Source organism: Crinia signifera, chromosome 5 (genome assembly GCF_055691185.1).
Source record: "Crinia signifera chromosome 5, ASM5569118v1, whole genome shotgun sequence".
NCBI lineage: Eukaryota > Metazoa > Chordata > Amphibia > Anura > Myobatrachidae > Crinia > Crinia signifera.
The window spans coordinates 327143471-327162271 of record NC_139221.1 but is presented as its reverse complement, the minus strand read 5'-3'; the positions used below and the strand labels follow the sequence as shown (position 1 = coordinate 327162271).

The following is an 18801-nucleotide window of genomic DNA, read 5'->3' as shown; positions in this document are numbered from 1 at the left end:
GTGGGTATAATGTTTACAACACTGTAATATTGCAAATGGCTAAAACCAGGATGAAAAGCAGTAACCTTCTGGACTTTCAGAGTAATGAAGAAATGATGTCAGCTGCTGCACTGATGAGCTGTGCAAACAAGGGTGTGTCAAATTAGGTGAGGAGAATCATTAATTCGTATTGAAGGTTATGAGCAGATATTATGTTATTGTCTGCATATATATATATATATATATATATAGTTCTGTACACACTTACAGATGTTATGTCTGATGTAAGTGTTGGGAACAAATATCTGGAAAAGTAAGGTTGGGAATTACAAGGGCAGAAATGGTGGCAAACGCTTGTAAAGAGTGATGAGTATTGTGGTTTGCAGTGTTTCTGCAGACCTAACCTGTGCTATTGTGTTGTAATGCAAACAGTGTGTGCTATACATTAAACTGAAGTTTTGGCGCCTCCACGACTTATATATGGCTGTGAGAGACCTCCCAAGTGTAAAACAAATACACCAATCACGATTCTGGTTTCATTTTCATAGTGATGCATGTGGAATTAAATACAATTTTTTGTATTTCATTTCACGAAAATTCGTAAAATATCCTGGTTTTTAAACAAACTTCCCTAGGACATTTGTATTTCAATTTACGATTCTACAAAAATACGAAACATTTGTAAAACAAAAATACGAATGGCTACGACATCGAAAAATACGAATTTTTCAATTACGACTACATAGTAAATTAAAGCCCGGAACACGACTTTTTCTACAACAATAACATTCGTACACATTCGTAATCGGTCGTAGGTAAAATACGAATACGAATTTTTAGGTTTTCCATATTAGTAAATTTCCCCCTATATGTGACAGTGCACCCCCTACTGTACATTATATGTGACAGTGCGCCCCTACTGTACATTATATGTGACAGTGCGCCCCCTGCTGCATATTACAAGTCATAGTGATCCATGTACTACAGCAGGGGTGGCCAACCGGTCAGAGGTAAAAATGCTGAAAAATAACGGTAGTCAAGCTAAAGAGCCGACATCATGCGCGCGCCGAAGGCGCATGCGCCAAAAAAAGGGACGTAGTCTATTTTGACCCCTTGGGTGGGTGTGATACAAATATACCTCCAATAGTGCAGTGCCATATATACATATGCCCCCAATAGTGCCAGATACACATATGCCCCCCACGGTGCCAGGTATGCACCACACGGTGCCGGGTATGCCCCTACGGGGCCACAATCTGCTATGCCCCCACAGTGCCACTAACTGCTATGCCCCCACAGTGCCGCCAACTGCTATGCCCCCACAGTGCCACAAACTGCTATGCCCCCACAGTGCCACCAACTGCTATGCCACCACAGTGCCACAATCTGCTATGCCCCCACAGTGCAAATTTCCCAGCAGCAGCACTCACCGTTGTTGCTGCTGCTGCCGGGCGGGGAGAGGACAGTCTGGCGTCCCCCTGCAGTCCTCCTGTCATGTCACTGATGGGAGGAGAGCACAGCACACCGCGCGTCTCCTTCCCCCTCACTTCCCTGTGACTGGGCCGTCCACCAATCAAAGCTTGCTGGCCGGCTCCTGATTGGCTGCTGGCCCACGAGTTTTGATTGGCGGATGGCCCAGTCACAAGGATGCACAGTAAGGGGTAGGAGAGATGCGCGATGCGCGCTCTCCTCCCCTCAGAAGGAGGAGGGATTCAGGGAACCGGCAGCAGGGGGGACTGGGACGGACGGTGGGCAGCAGTGGGAGCAGGAGCCACACTTTACAAGGGGAAGAGCCGCATGAGGCTCAAGAGCCACGGGTAGGCCACCACTGTACTACAGTATACATTATATGTGACAGTGCGCCCCCTACTGTGCATTATACGTGACAGTGCGCCCCTACTGTACATTATATGTGATAGTGCGCCCCCTGCTGCATATTACAAGTCATAGTGATCCATGTACTACAGTATACATTATATGTGACAGTGCGCCCCCTACTGTACATTATACGTGACAGTGCGCCCCCTGCTGTACATTATACGTGACAGTGCGCCCCCTACTGTACATTATACGTGACAGTGCGCCCCCTACTGTACATTATACGTGACAGTGCGCCCCCTACTGTACATTATACGTGACAGTGCGCCCCCTGCTGTACATTATACGTGACAGTGCGCCCCCTACTGTACATTATACGTGACAGTGCGCCCCCTACTGTACATTATATGTGATAGTGCGCCCCCTGCTGTATATTACATGTCATAGTGATCCATGCTCTATACATTATGGACCTTATTCTGGTGCATTCGGTCCCCTGTGTGTTCGCGCAGGGAGCGTTGGTGTGTGACTGCACATGCGCATATACGGTTATGCGCATGTGCAGCTGCTTGGTGCGTGCGGCCACGGTGAATTAATTATTCGGCAGCTGTTTGCACATAGCACTGCAGGCGGGGGTGTGGCGAAAGGTCGTGCCCATTGTAACGCCCAGTCAGTGGCATAGTAATAGCTCCGCAGCCCCCGTGGTCACTTGGAGGGAAGTGTAGGTGCCGCGGGGTCTGCAGAAGCTGTCGCCACCGCCGAATCTCTGATGCCCCCAGTGCCTGTCTGCTCAATTGTAAAATGGCCGCCCCCTTCACAGCAGACAGTTATTAAGGATGCTAGATGAGGCAGCGACCTCCTCCTCCATCCTAAATAATGGTCTGCTGTAAGGCGGCGGCCATTTTGGATGTGACATTCAGAGAGAGGAGGAGAAGATAGCAGCAGGTCCTGGAAGCCGGCCCGGGACTGCAACGGATCGTCGCGGCAGAAGATGCAGCGGTGAGGGTGTAAGTGCGGGTGAGTGGGAGAGGGGGAGTAGGAGGGGCGCACACATTTCAGTGGCAGGTGGGGGGCGCCCCAATTGTAGTTACGCCACTGGGCATTCCCATTAAAACGTTGGGTGTTCCCATGGAAATTGGGTGATAGTGCAGGGGGCAGGCAGCTGACATCAGCCCGCTATCCTCACAGGGTGCCTGCAGACCTAAGACACCACAGAGGTGGTGCGCCCTTTCCCCCACATACAAGTCATAGTGAAGGTCAAATTCGGCCCCAACAGATCGCACCTGAATCAGGCTCAATGTCCTTAGTTCCAGTTATACTGATACTGTTTGTCCACATCTTTATCAATGGAAACCGCAAGGAATGGTTTTCGCTGTTCCGATCACCATAAATGATTTTAATTGGTCCATGACTACCAGCTCAGGTCACCCTCTTACAAGTGCCTCAAGGCACCCCTGGGTGCTTAGACACACAGGACCTTATTCAGATCCATTTAGTTCTCGGTGTGTTCGCACGGAGGACCAATGTTGAGCGTCTGCTCGTTTCTGCACATATGCAGAAGCGGGATGCGTGCACCCATGGCAAACTTCCGTTTCACCGGACGCACGCACCCTACACAGCAGGCGGGGGTGGAGAAGGGTGGGGGGTGCCGGCCAACCCCATTAGTTAGGGGGGGGGGGGGCGTCTGATGGACTTGCAAGGCTGCAAAATTCGCAACATTGCGAGTCAATCAGAATGAGGTGCACAGTTTGGGAACCACTGCCATACCCTATACACCGGAATACTCTGACAACTTGGATGTAGAACTGGCAGTAGACATGTTGGGGGAAAAAAAAAGAAGGAAACCCCTTTAAAAATGGGGTGATTTCGGATATTTATTCTCCAACAGATATTTTGATGTGTGCGCGGAATCTCGAAGACCCAGTTATGACACTTATTGCCTAATGATCAGCTCGTTGCCTGAGAAGAGACGGCCAAGCTGCAGCAGCGGTTATCATTCGCAATCAAAGGGATTAGCTCTTAAAGCATCCCGCCAGGCGTTATGTAGCAATTCAAGCGCAACGCCAAAGTTATTAACAACTTTCCCCATCCATCAGCTTTTCCTTCCTATTTATTTTGCTATTTTGGCTCTTGCATGTACGTGTGTGTCATTTTTATTAACCTCATTTGTGACAGAAACGGTGACTCTGGCAGATTACTTCCCGGGAATGTCTGCCGTCGGGCGAAATCTTCTCTTTAATCCCGCTGAAATTTTTAGATTACTGTAAGTCCGTCATCATCAAGATTGTAAAACATTGAGAGCCTTGGAACACGACGCCTCGGGCAAAATGACCTTTTCGCTAACGTTTGATTATATATGAATGCTTATGCAGTAGTTTTATAGGGAAATAAAAAATTTTTTACTGGTGAAAGAAAAAAAAATATTCCATAAAACCATAAGATTTTCTGTGTCTTTGGGTTATTGCAACACAGTGTTTATTTTTTCTTTTATTTTATTTTTTAAACCAATTGCAAAGAATTAAATGTACCTGTATATTATTGAAGCACCGCTGGATGGAACCGCCTGTGGAGCCGTGTCAGCTGTGCTCCCTGATTAATTTAACCCTAATTACCTTTATTTCCATTAATATATATTTATCCCCACTGACCGGTTGCACAGTGCATTTTTTTTTTTAATCAAAATTATAACATGACCAATCCATTCATCAACCGTCCATTAAACACTGTTGGATAACATACACAGACGCGTTCCGCCAGCTTTGCTCCGATACAGATTTGTATATTGAGCCCAAGCCGTGCTTTTGTCATACTGTTTGAGTCCTTGGCTGGAGTCTGACCGCATCGTCTATTTATTAAAGCGGATCCATCTTCTGCACATGTTGGAGGATGACATTTTGGGGGGCTCAGTCAAATTTCGTGGAATAGTGACATCACTGAGGCCCTCAGCCAATCAATGCACTAGGAGATGGTGAGATCGATGATGTCACTAAATCCTAGCAAACTGACGGATTTGAAACTGGTACAGCCCGTACAATGTCAGCTTCCACTCTTTGTAGGTGATGGATCCACTTGATATGGTCATTGGAGGGGCATCCACAGCTGGTAATACTGATCATGTGGGGGGGAATGTTTGTGACAGGAAGAGCTGCCCCAAAATTGAGTTTTACCTTGAGACAGATCATAATAGTTAATTGTGATATAGGTTCTAGATGAGGGGATCTATACAGTAAGAGTTCCCCCATCTCCATCCTAGAAAGCACAACTGGATTCATGGGATTGGTTGTAAAAGGTCAACATTGACAAAAGGTAACTACAGCCAAGAACCCATCATGGAAAAGGACAACACGTGAAAATGTCGACATGAGTTTTTTCAAGCACACTATGCTTTGGGTCATGAGTCCACGTGGATGGGCAAAATAAAACAATATAAAAAATTCGTAAAACTCATGTAGGCCTTTTCATGCTTTGACTATTGTCATGTCGATTTTTTGCTTATGTCGACATTTCGACAGTGTTGCCATTGTGCATTGTCCACCTTTTGTCAATTTCAACCTTGTTCGTGTCAACCTTTGGGTGTCGGCCAATTGATCATGGACTGAGATATCGTCTGCCTATCATCGGATAACCATATAATTAATCCATTTGCTAATTTGTGGAAAATGATGTCTCTTTCCATGCATTGTGCTTTACTGGAGGGAACGCAAGTTGCCGCAGCCTCCCGCCTCTTACAAAACGCCACTACTATGGCGTTCCATCCAGCGGAACTCATATCTCAAATGCACGTGCATAATACAAATGGTAGGAACCCGGTGTCTGCTTTAACTATGCGGAATTAGACTGGGATTATTTATATTTTCTTTTACTTTAGTATTAATTGCATGTTCCCATAAAGGGTCATGGGAACCAGTTCTATCCAGGGCACGCCTGAAAGCAGAGTGTCCCGTATCAGCCAATGGAATACCCGGCAACCAAGAGAGGTCTGTTCTCTGTACATCTAATCAGAAATAGCTGCAGAGATCCAGGGCCTGGGCTCTGTTATAGCCTCAGACGATGCCGAACTAAGAGTCGGCATCGGCTGGGCACTGTGGATCAGTGGCAGCTGGCATGTGATACCCTTCCTTTGACCTTGGAATTTTTTGTTGTTGCGGTCACTATTTGTGGATCACTGGGGTAACTGGCATTTCGGGGTGGGGGGGTGGAGTTTGCTGAACCTTACCTGTGATGTTCTGTTCCCTTTTTAGGGCCTCGCTGTGGAGCTCGTGTGTGGTGTTGCCGCTGTTGGCGCTGACTTGGATGTCCGCAGTTCTTGCCATCACAGACCGGCGCTCAGCCCTCTTCCAGATCCTGTTCGCGGTCTTCGACTCCTTGGAGGGCTTTGTTATAGTCATGGTGCACTGCATACTGCGGCGGGAGGTGAGTGCGCACTCGGATAACCGCTGGGCGTGATACCAGTGCCTCATCAACTATATTAGGGCGACTATTCCGTGTGGGGTAATTAAATGTTTTTGGGTGCGTTTAAGAAATGGGTTCCCAATGGACGATATTCTGTTGTCCTGCAGATTGGCATGAGTGACATTACGTTTTAAACTAGTAAAATGGGCAAATTGGTGCAAAGTTTTGGGCCCGCTGACAACATGACAGTTTTGGCGCACAAAAGCCCAAATTTTACAGAATTGCAATGCTGCAATACATCCTGCTTTACCTGTATAGTACATGCTGTATGTGCTCTGTGGGCCCAGCATGATTCATACTTTGGCTGCCCATGGATTATTCATCCAGAGATGCCTGGCAGCTGACCCATGAGAGGAGAACGGCAGCTGACCCATGAGAGGAGAACGGCAGCTGACCCATTAGAGGAGAACGGCAGCTGACCCATGAGAGGAGAACAGCAGCTGACCCATGAGAGGAGAACGACAGCTGACCCATGAGAGGAACACAGCAGCTTACACATGAGAGGAGAACGGCAGCTGACCCATGAGAGGAAAACTGCAGCTGACACATGAGAGGAACACTGCAGCTGACCCATGAGAGGAGAACGGCAGCTGACCCATGAGAGGAACACGGCAGCTTACACATGAGAGGAACACGGCAGCTTACACATGAGAGGAGAACGGCAGCTTACACATGAGAGGAGAACAGCAGCTGACACATGAGAGGAGAACGGCAGCTGGCCCATGAGAGGAACACTGCAGCTGACACATGAGAGGAACACTGCAGCTGACCCATGAGAGGAACACTGCAGATGACACATGAAAGGAACACTGCAGCTGACCCATGAGAGGAACACTGCAGCTGACCCATGAGAGGAACACTGCAGCTGACACATGAGAGGAACGCTGCAGCTGACCCATGAGAGGAGAACGACAGCTGGCCCATGAGAGGAACACTGCAGCTGACACATGAGAGGAACACTGCAGCTGGCCCATGAGAGAAACACTGCAGCTCACACATGAGATGAACACTGCAGCTGACCCATGAGAGGAACACTGCAGCTGACACATGAGATGAACACTGCAGCTGACACATGAGATGAACACTGCAGCTGACACATGAGAGGAACACTGCAGCTGACCCATGAGAGGAACACGGCAGCTTACACATGAGAGGAACACTGCAGCTGACCCATGAGAGGAACACTGCAGCTGACCCATGAGAGGAATACTGCAGCTGACACATGAGAGGAGAACGGCAGCTGACCCATGAGAGGAACACTGAACACTGCAGCTGAACCATGAGAGTAACACTGCAGCTGACACATGAGAGGAACACGGCAGATGACACATGAGAGGAACACTGCAGCTGACACATGAGAGGAACACTGCAGCTGACCCATGAGAGGAACACTGCAGCTGACACATGAGATGAACACTGCAGCTGACACATGAGAGGAACACTGCAGCTGACCCATGAGAGGAACACTGAACACTGCAGCTGACCCATGAGAGGAACACAGCAGATGACACATGAGAGGAGAACGACAGCTGGCCCATGAGATGAACACTGCAGCTGACCCATGAGAGGAACACTGCAGCTGACACATGAGATGAACACTGCAGCTGACACATGAGAGGAACACTGCAGCTGACCCATGAGAGGAACACTGCAGCTGACACATGAGATGAACACTGCAGCTGACCCATGAGAGGAACACTGCAGCTGACACATGAGATGAACACTGCAGCTGACACATGAGAGGAACACGGCAGCTGTCACATGAGAGGAACACTGCAGCTGACACATGAGAGGAACACTGCAGCAGACACATGAGAGGAACACTGCAGCTGTCACATGAGAGGAACACTGCAGCTGACACATGAGGGGAACACTGCAGCTGACACATGAAAGGGACGCTGCAGCTGACACATGAGAGGAACACTGCAGCTGACCCATGAGAGAAACACTGCAGCTGACACATGAGAGGAACACTGCAGCTGACACATGAGAGGAGAACGGCAGCTGACACATGAGAGGAACACTGCAGCTGACACATGAGAGGAACACTGCAGCTGACACATGAGAGGAACACGGCAGCTTACACATGAGAGGAGAACGACAGCTGGCCCATGAGAGGAACACTGCAGCTGACACATGAGAGGAACACTGCAGCTGGCCCATGAGAGAAACACTGCAGCTCACACATGAGATGAACACTGCAGCTGACCCATGAGAGGAACACTGCAGCTGACACATGAGATGAACACTGCAGCTGACACATGAGAGGAACACTGCAGCTGACACATGAGAGGAACACTGCAGCTGACACATGAGAGGAACACTGCAGCTGACACATGAGAGGAACACTGCAGCTGACACATGAGAGGAACACGGCAGCTTACACATGAGAGGAGAACGACAGCTGGCCCATGAGAGGAACACTGCAGCTGACACATGAGAGGAACACTGCAGCTGGCCCATGAGAGAAACACTGCAGCTCACACATGAGATGAACACTGCAGCTGACCCATGAGAGGAACACTGCAGCTGACACATGAGATGAACACTGCAGCTGACACATGAGAGGAACACGGCAGCTTACACATGAGAGGAGAACGACAGCTGGCCCATGAGAGGAACACTGCAGCTGACACATGAAAGGGACACTGCAGCTGACACATGAGAGGAACACTGCAGCTGACACATGAGAGGAACACTGCAGCTGACACATGAGAGGAACACTGCAGCTGACACATGAGAGGAACACGGCAGCTTACACATGAGAGGAGAACGACAGCTGGCCCATGAGAGGAACACTGCAGCTGACACATGAGAGGAACACTGCAGCTGACACATGAGAGGAACACTGCAGCTGACCCATGAGAGGAACACTGCAGCTGACACATGAGAGGAACACTGCAGCTGACCCATGAGAGGAACACTGCAGCTGACCCATGAGAGGAACACTGCAGCTGACACATGAGATGAACACTGCAGCTGACCCATGAGAGGAACACTGCAGCTGACCCATGAGAGGAACACTGCAGCTGACACATGAGAGGAACACTGCAGCTGACACATGAGAGGAGAACGGCAGCTTACCCATGAGATGAACACTGCAGCTGACCCATGAGATGAACACTGCAGCTGACACATGAGAGGAACACTGCAGCTGACCCATGAGAGGAACACTGCAGCTGACACATGAGATGAACACTGCAGCTGACACATGAGAGGAACACTGCAGCTGACCCATGAGAGGAACACTGAACACTGCAGCTGACCCATGAGAGGAACACAGCAGATGACACATGAGAGGAGAACGACAGCTGGCCCATGAGATGAACACTGCAGCTGACCCATGAGAGGAACACTGCAGCTGACACATGAGATGAACACTGCAGCTGACACATGAGAGGAACACTGCAGCTGACCCATGAGAGGAACACTGCAGCTGACACATGAGATGAACACTGCAGCTGACCCATGAGAGGAACACTGCAGCTGACACATGAGATGAACACTGCAGCTGACACATGAGAGGAACACTGCAGCTGACACATGAGGGGAACACTGCAGCTGACACATGAAAGGGACGCTGCAGCTGACACATGAGAGGAACACTGCAGCTGACCCATGAGAGAAACACTGCAGCTGACACATGAGAGGAACACTGCAGCTGACACATGAGAGGAACACTGCAGCTGACACATGAGAGGAACACGGCAGCTTACACATGAGAGGAGAACGACAGCTGGCCCATGAGAGGAACACTGCAGCTGACACATGAGAGGAACACTGCAGCTGACACATGAGAGGAACACTGCAGCTGACCCATGAGAGGAACACAGCAGATGACACATGAGAGGAGAACGACAGCTGGCCCATGAGAGAAACACTGCAGCTCACACATGAGATGAACACTGCAGCTGACCCATGAGAGGAACACTGCAGCTGACACATGAGATGAACACTGCAGCTGACACATGAGAGGAACACTGCAGCTGACACATGAAAGGGACACTGCAGCTGACACATGAGAGGAACACTGCAGCTGACACATGAAAGGGACGCTGCAGCTGACACATGAGAGGAACACTGCAGCTGACCCATGAGAGAAACACTGCAGCTGACACATGAGAGGAACACTGCAGCTGACACATGAGAGGAACACTGCAGCTGACACATGAGAGGAACACGGCAGCTTACACATGAGAGGAGAACGACAGCTGGCCCATGAGAGGAACACTGCAGCTGACACATGAGAGGAACACTGCAGCTGACACATGAGAGGAACACTGCAGCTGACCCATGAGAGGAACACTGCAGCTGACACATGAGATGAACACTGCAGCTGACCCATGAGAGGAACACTGCAGCTGACACATGAGATGAACACTGCAGCTGACACATGAGAGGAACACTGCAGCTGACCCATGAGAGAAACACTGCAGCTGACCCATGAGAGGAACACTGCAGCTGACACATGAGATGAACACTGCAGCTGACCCATGAGAGGAACACTGCAGCTGACCCATGAAAGGAACACTGCAGCTGACACATGAGAGGAACACTGCAGCTGACACATGAGAGGAGAACGGCAGCTTACCCATGAGAGGAACACTGCAGCTGACACATGAGAGGAACACAGCAGATGACACATGAGAGGAACACAGCAGATGACACATGAGAGGAACACAGCAGATGACACATGAGAGGAACACTGCAGCTGACCCATGAAAGGAACACTGCAGCTGACACATGAGAGGAACACAGCAGATGACACATGAGAGGAACACAGCAGCTGACACATGAGAGGAACACTGCAGCTGACCCATGAAAGGAACACTGCAGCTGACACATGAGAGGAACACGGCAGATGACACATGAGAAGAACACTGCAGCTGGCCCATGAGAGGAACTCTGCAGCTGGCCCATGAGAGGAACACTGCAGCTGACCCATGAGAGGAACACTGCAGCTGACCCATGAGAGGAACGCTGCAGCTGACACATGAGAGGAACACTGCAGCTGACCCATGAGAGGAACACTGCAGCTGACCCATGAGAGGAACACTGCAGCTGACACATGAGAGGAACACGGCAGATGACACATGAGAAGAACACTGCAGCTGGCCCATGAGAGGAACTCTGCAGCTGGCCCATGAGAGGAACACTGCAGCTGACCCATGAGAGGAACACTGCAGCTGACCCATGAGAGGAACGCTGCAGCTGACACATGAGAGGAACACTGCAGCTGACCCATGAGAGGAACACTGCAGCTGACACATGAGAGGAACACTGCAGCTGACACATGAGAGGAACACTGCAGCTGACACATGAGAGGAACACTGCAGCTGACACATGAAAGGAACACTGCAGCTGACACATGAGAGGAACACTGCAGCTGACACATGAGAGGAACACTGCAGCTGACACATGAGAGGAACACTGCAGCTGACACATGAGAGGAACACTGCAGCAGACACATGAGAGGAACACGGCAGCTTACACATGAGAGGAACACTGCAGCTGACACATGAGAGGAACACTGCAGCAGACACATGAGAGGAACACGGCAGCTTACACATGAGAGGAACAATGCAGCTGACCCATGAGAGGAGAACGGCAGCTGACCCATGAGAGGAACACTGAACACTGCAGCTGACACATGAGGGGAACACGGCAGAAGACACATGAGAGGAACACTGCAGCTGACCCATGAGAGGAACACTGCAGCTGACACATGAGAGGAACACTGCAGCTGACACATGAGAGGAACACTGCAGCTCACCCATGAGAGGAACACTGCAGCTGACACATGAGAGGAACACTGCAGCTGACACATGAGAGGAACACTGCAGCTCACACATGAAAGGGACGCTGCAGCTGACACATGAGAGGAATATGACACTGACACATGAGAGGAACACTGCAGCTGACACATGAGAGGAACACTGCAGCTGACACATGAGAGGAACACTGCAGCTGACACATGAGAGGAACACTGCAGCTGACACATGAGAGGAATATGACACTGACACATGAGAGGAACACTGCAGCTGACACATGAGAGGAACACTGCAGCTGACACATGAGAGGAACACTGCAGCTCACCCATGAGAGGAACACTGCAGCTGACACATGAGAGGAACACTGCAGCTGACACATGAGAGGAACACTGCAGCTCACACATGAGAGGAACACTGCAGCTCACCCATGAGAGGAACACTGCAGCTGACACATGAGAGGAACACTGCAGCTGACACATGAGAAGAATATGACACTGACACATAATCTGCTTTTGAATCCCTATCCTAGGTCCAGGATGCGGTGAAGTGTCGAGTTGTTGATCGACAAGAAGAAGGCAATGGAGACTCCGGCGGCTCCTTCCAGAACGGACACGCTCAGTTAATGGTACTTATTGGTATTTTATACTGTTTGGAGGTCATTAGATGCGTTAGTTTCCAATGCTGAGCTGCTGATTCGCCCTAGCATGCTTCTATGGCTGGTTGAGTGTTCTCACAATATCTTTGAGACTGCAGATGGTCAGTCCTGCTTGCAACTTTGTGCATCAGGCCACAGTGATGATGTCATGGGCTCCTCCAAAATGGCTGCGTCCACCGTACGTAAACATTGTGCTTACAGCAGCAGCTAATACCGGCTTATATCTGGGGAATAGCTTGAGAAATGCTGTAGCAGAGCATCTTCAGCAATGTCGCCACAGCAGAGGCTTCCTGCAGAGCAGATGCAGCAGTAAGGGAATATATCAGACTTCCACACACAGTCCATTATCCCCAGATAACCCAGCTTTGCTGATAAACTGCTTTAATTAAATGATGCAGTGTTTTGGGAATACATGTTGCCTTCTTCAGGCCTTGTCCTGAATGCAGAGTAATGTTCGCCACTGCTTCAGGCACATAATTAGGAAATATCTGACCTCTAGTGGTCAGATTTGTAGAAGCAGCAAAACTTCACCAGATTAGCCATCGGTATGCAGAGAAAGCCATGCAGTCTGAGTACAGAATGTGCCAAGGAAGTGAGCTATAAGGCTGTGCGTTCAAAGACGATTCATGTTATGTTCAAGGTGTTGACTAAGTTTGAGACAATTTACCATTGCGGTAGGCTGGACATTGCAGGTTTTCTTTCTCTCCTAAAATTGCAATTGCTGCCATTGCGAAACAGAACATTGTAGCCTAGGGGGGGAATTTACTAAGAATAATGATACGATTTTCCGTATTTGTATTCTTAATACGAATGCATACGACTGTTATAGCCGTATGCAAATTCATATTCCGGAGGGGAATTTACAAAGCAGCCAAATACGACTGCTTTGTATTTTCCGATGGCGTATAAATTCGTATTATCGGGCGTATATACGGGCGCTAAATACGAATTAGCATCAGTCAGATCTGTGCAGGCTGCAGTGTAAAAAAAAAGAAAAACGGCATGGGGTCCCCCCCACGGCCGTAACAGCCCCAGGCTCTCAGAGCCGGTCCTGGTTTTAAAAAATCAGGGAAACAATGAAGTTGGGGTTCTCCTGGTTCCCAAAATACGGGGGACAAAATGACTAGGGGTCCCCCATATTTATGAACCAGCACTAGGCCCAACCAGCCAGCAGGGTAATGCCACAGCCGGGGGGAGACTTTTGATACAAGTCCCCCCCGGCCAAAGCATTAACCCCCTGACCGGTCAGCCTGGGAAGGGGGACTGGGGACCCCCCCAATAATGGAGTCCCCCTCCCTCCAGAATTTAATTACCCAGGTTGAAGCCCGGGTACCCCTGTGCGGTGGGATAAATGGTGTAAAAATAGGAAAAAACTATTGTATATTGCTGTGGAACTATGAGTACCAGCAAGAATCCCTCGCATGAAGGGACTTGGAGAACGACAAGTCCCAGCATGCGGGGCATTAAAGGGCCTGCTGGAACTTGTAGTTCCACAGAAATATAAATAGTCAAACAAACACACCAGAAAAACACACCAGAAAAATAAAACTTTATTCCACACACAGTCCTTTCATACTGATACTTACATATCTTGAGCCCGTAGGTCGCCGTCCATCCGTCCTGAAGAAATCCATAGGGGTACAGTACTTGTTGAAGGAAATTATTCTTACAAGGGTCCTCCGGCGTATATCGGCCGCTTCTGTCCATGTAGGCATCCCCGGGTCTTGGCAAAAAAACAAACCGAACCCCGATCCAAGCTGAACTACGGAAGGAGCCGCACGCTGGAAAAAAAGTCATTGTACGGCTTCTCCTCAGTCCGGCTGGGACCCCAAGTGTCAGTGTGTCATTGTTCTGGCACCCCAAGTTTTAGTGTGTTAATGTCCTGTAAGCCTGGGGCTGGTTATAGCCGTGTGGGGGGCCCCACGCCTTTTTTTTTTAAATTATTATTATTTTTTTACACCGAAGCCTGCACGGATCTGACGGATCTGACTGATATGACGAATCTGACTGATATGACAGATCTGACTGATATGGCGGATCTGACTGATATGACGAATCTGACTGATATGACGGATCTGACTGATCCGTGCAGGCTTCTGCCAAATACGCCTGGAAAATTAAGTGTAATTTCCAGGTGTATTTGGCCGGCAATTAGCGGCCGTTTACCGCTAATTAGCAGCCGTATTTTCAATATTTCAATATGACGCTTAGCAAATTAGGAATCTTTTTCTTTTGAATGGTGATTCCTATTTGTATTCTGTCGATGGCGTATACATTCTTATTTGTAAATATAAATATGAATGTGCCAGGAATACGAATTTATGTATTTTCGGGATAGTAAATCTATTTTTTATGAATTTAGCTTAATAAATTCCCCCCTAGATGCCAGGACAATGACACACTGACACTGGGGTCCCAGGACAATGACACACTGACACTGGGGTCCCGGGACAATGACACACTGACACTGATGGTCCCAGGACAATAACACACTGACACTGGTGGACCCGGAACAATGGCACACTGACACTGGGGTCACAGGACAATGACACACTGACACTGGGGTCACAGGACAATGACACACTGACATTGGGGTCCCAGGACAATGACACACTGACACTGGTGGTCCCAGGACAATAACACACTGACACTGGTGGTCCCGGACAATGGCACACTGACACTGGGGTCACAGGACAATGACACACTGACACTGGGGTCACAGGACAATGACACACTGACACTGGTGGTCCCAGGACAATAACACACTGACACTGGTGGTCCCGGACAATGGCACACTGACACTGGTGGTCCCAGGACAATGACACACTGACACTGGGGTCCCAGGACAATGACACACTGACACTGGGGTCCCGGGACAATGACACACTGACACTGGTGGTCCCTGGACAATGACACACTGACACTGGGGTCCCGGGACAATGACACACTGACACTGGGGTCACAGGACAATGACACACTGACACTTGGGGTCCCAGGACAATGACACACTGACACTGGGATCCCAGGACAACAACACACTGAAACTGGTGGTCCCAGGACAATAACACACTGACACTGGTGGTCCCAGGACAATAACACACTGACACTGGTGGTCCCAGGACAATGACACACTGACACTGGTGGTCCTAGGACAATGACACACTGACACTGGTGGTCCCAGGACAATAACACACTGACACTGGTGTTCCCAGGACAATGACACACTGACAATGGGGTCCCCCAGGACAATAACACACTGACACTTGGGGTCCCAGGACAATGACACACTGACACTGGGGTCACAGGACAATGACACACTGACACTGGTGGTCCCAGGACAATAACACACTGACACTGGTGGTCCCGGACAATGGCACACTGACACTGGTGGTCCCAGGACAATGACACACTGACACTGGGGTCACAGGACAATGACACACTGACACTGGGGTCCCAGGACAATGACACACTGACACTGGGGTCCCGGGACAATGACACACTGACACTGGTGGTCCCAGGACAATGACACACTGACACTGGGGTCCCGGGACAATGACACACTGACACTGGGGTCACAGGACAACGACACACTGACACTTGGGGTCCCAGGACAATGACACACTGACACTGGGATCCCAGGACAACAACACACTGAAACTGGTGGTCCCAGGACAATAACACACTGACACTGGTGGTCCCAGGACAATAACACACTGACACTGGTGGTCCCAGGACAATGACACACTGACACTGGTGGTCCTAGGACAATGACACACTGACACTGGTGGTCCCAGGACAATAACACACTGACACTGGTGTTCCCAGGACAATGACACACTGACAATAGGGTCCCCCAGGACAATGACACACTGACACTTGGGGTCCCAGGACAATGACACACTGACACTGGGGTCCCCCAGGACAATGACACACTGACACTTGGGGTCCCAGGACAATAACACACTGACACTGGGGTCCCCCAGGACAATGACACACAAACACTTGGGGTCCCAGGACAATGACACACTGACACTTGGGGTCCCAGGACAATGACACACTGACACTGGTGGTCACAGGACAATGACACACTGACACTTGGGGTCCCAGTGAACACTACAGTTGGGGCCATTCTTAGCATGTCCGCCGGTGCGTCATGCCGTGGTATCTGGCAAATGGTGATCCGGCGGACGTGGACAAGCCAAGAAGGGGGGTGTGCGAGCGTCTCCGACATGCGTGTGCCCCATTCACTGGCATAGGCTGGCGATCCTCGCATTCGGAGCCGCTCAGATAATAGCGGCTCCGTCTATATCCATCTAGGTGACATACAGCCACCCGGAGATACTTAGTTATATGTGTAGGTGACATGCAGCCACCCGGAGATACTTAGTTATACGTGTAGGTGACGTGCAGCCACCCGGAGATACTTAGTTATACGTGTAGGTGACGTGCAGCCACCCGGAGATACTTAGTTATACGTGTAGGTGACATGCAGCCACCCGGAGATACTTAGTTATACGTGTAGGTGACATGCAGCCACCCGGAGATACTTAGTTATACGTGTAGGTGACATGCAGCCACCCGGAGATACTTAGTTATACGTGTAGGTGACATGCAGCCACCCGGAGATACTTAGTTATACGTGTAGGTGACATGCAGCCACCCGGAGATACTTAGTTATATGTGTAGGTGACATGCAGCCACCCGGAGATACTTAGTTATACGTGTAGGTGACATGCAGCCACCCGGAGATACTTAGTTATACGTGTAGGTGACACACAGCCTCCCGGAGATACTTAGTTATATGTGTAGGTGACATGCAGCCACCCGGAGATACTTAGTTATACGTGTAGGTAACACACAGCCTCCCGGAGATACTTAGTTATACGTGTAGGTAACACACAGCCTTCCGGAGATACTTAGTTATACGTGTAGGTGACATGCAGCCACCCGGAGATACTTAGTTATACGTGTAGGTAACACACAGCCTCCCGGAGATACTTAGTTATATGTGTAGGTCCAGCGCTACTACAGGTGGATTACGAGTGTGAGATATTGCCGGTAATTGACCCGGAGCCTCGTGGTTTATTTGTTGTTTTTCTCGATTCCCAGCTAGAAGAAGCCAACAATCCCTACATCTGCACCGCCATGGTGGGCATGAAAGACAAGAAAGTGACGGTAAATGACGATGTGTTTGGGACACATGTTCTGTGTATAATCAGATGAGAATACTAGAGCGATGTGCGCACATCCTAGGCAGCCCCCCCATATGCTGACTATGTGTCTCCTGCTCCCCCCCTCTCCCATGGACTCACACTACCGCCCCATATGCTGACTATGTGTCTCCTGCTCCCCACCTCTCTCACGGACTCACACTACCGCCCCATATGCTGACTATGTGTCTCCTGCTCCCCACCTCTCTCACGGACTCACACTACCGCCCAATGTGCTGACTATGTGTCTCCTGCTCCCCACCTCTCTCACGGTCTCACACTATTGCCCAATGTGCTGACTATGTGTCTCCTGCTCCCCACCTCTCTCACGGACTCACACTACCGCCCCATGTGCTGACTATATGTCTCCTGCTCCCCACCTCTCTCACGGACTCACACTACCGCCCCATGTGCTGACTATGTGTCTCCTGCTCCCCACCTCTCTCACGGACTCACACTACCGCCCCATATGCTGACTATGTGTCTCCTGCTCCCCACCTCTCTCACGGACTCACACTACCGCCCCATGTGCTGACTATGTGTCTCCTGCTCCCCACCTCTCTCACGGACTCACACTACCGTCCAATGTGCTGACTGTGTGTCTCCTGCTTCCCACCTCTCTCACGGACTCACACTACCACCCCATGTGCTGACTATGTGTCTCCTGCTCCCCACCTCTCTCATGGACTCACACTACCACCCAATGTGCTGACTATGTGTCTCCTGCTCCCCACCTCTCTCACGGACTCACACTACCACCCAATGTGCTGACTGTGTGTCTCCTGCTCCCCACCTCTCTCACGGACTCACACTACCACCCAATGTGCTGACTGTGTGTCTGCCTGTACTGATAATGCGACATTATTACTGTGTTATGGTCACTGTGGAGGAGAAGATTTATATACAATAATTATCA

At 49.9% G+C, this 18801-nt stretch overlaps 1 protein-coding gene across 4 annotated transcripts in view; it reads left to right on the top strand.

The window, feature by feature from the left end:
• The window catches only part of ADGRB1 (adhesion G protein-coupled receptor B1), a 399558-nt gene that overhangs the window by 361219 nt on the left and 19538 nt on the right, over nt 1–18801 (top strand). For all 4 annotated transcript variants that reach the window (XM_083144946.1, XM_083144947.1, XM_083144948.1 and 1 more), the window contains 3 exons: nt 6039–6210; nt 12550–12645; nt 17785–17850. In XM_083144946.1, the coding sequence (XP_083001072.1) occupies nt 6039–6210; nt 12550–12645; nt 17785–17850 (334 nt within the window). The remainder of the gene's footprint in view (nt 1–6038; nt 6211–12549; nt 12646–17784; nt 17851–18801) is intronic.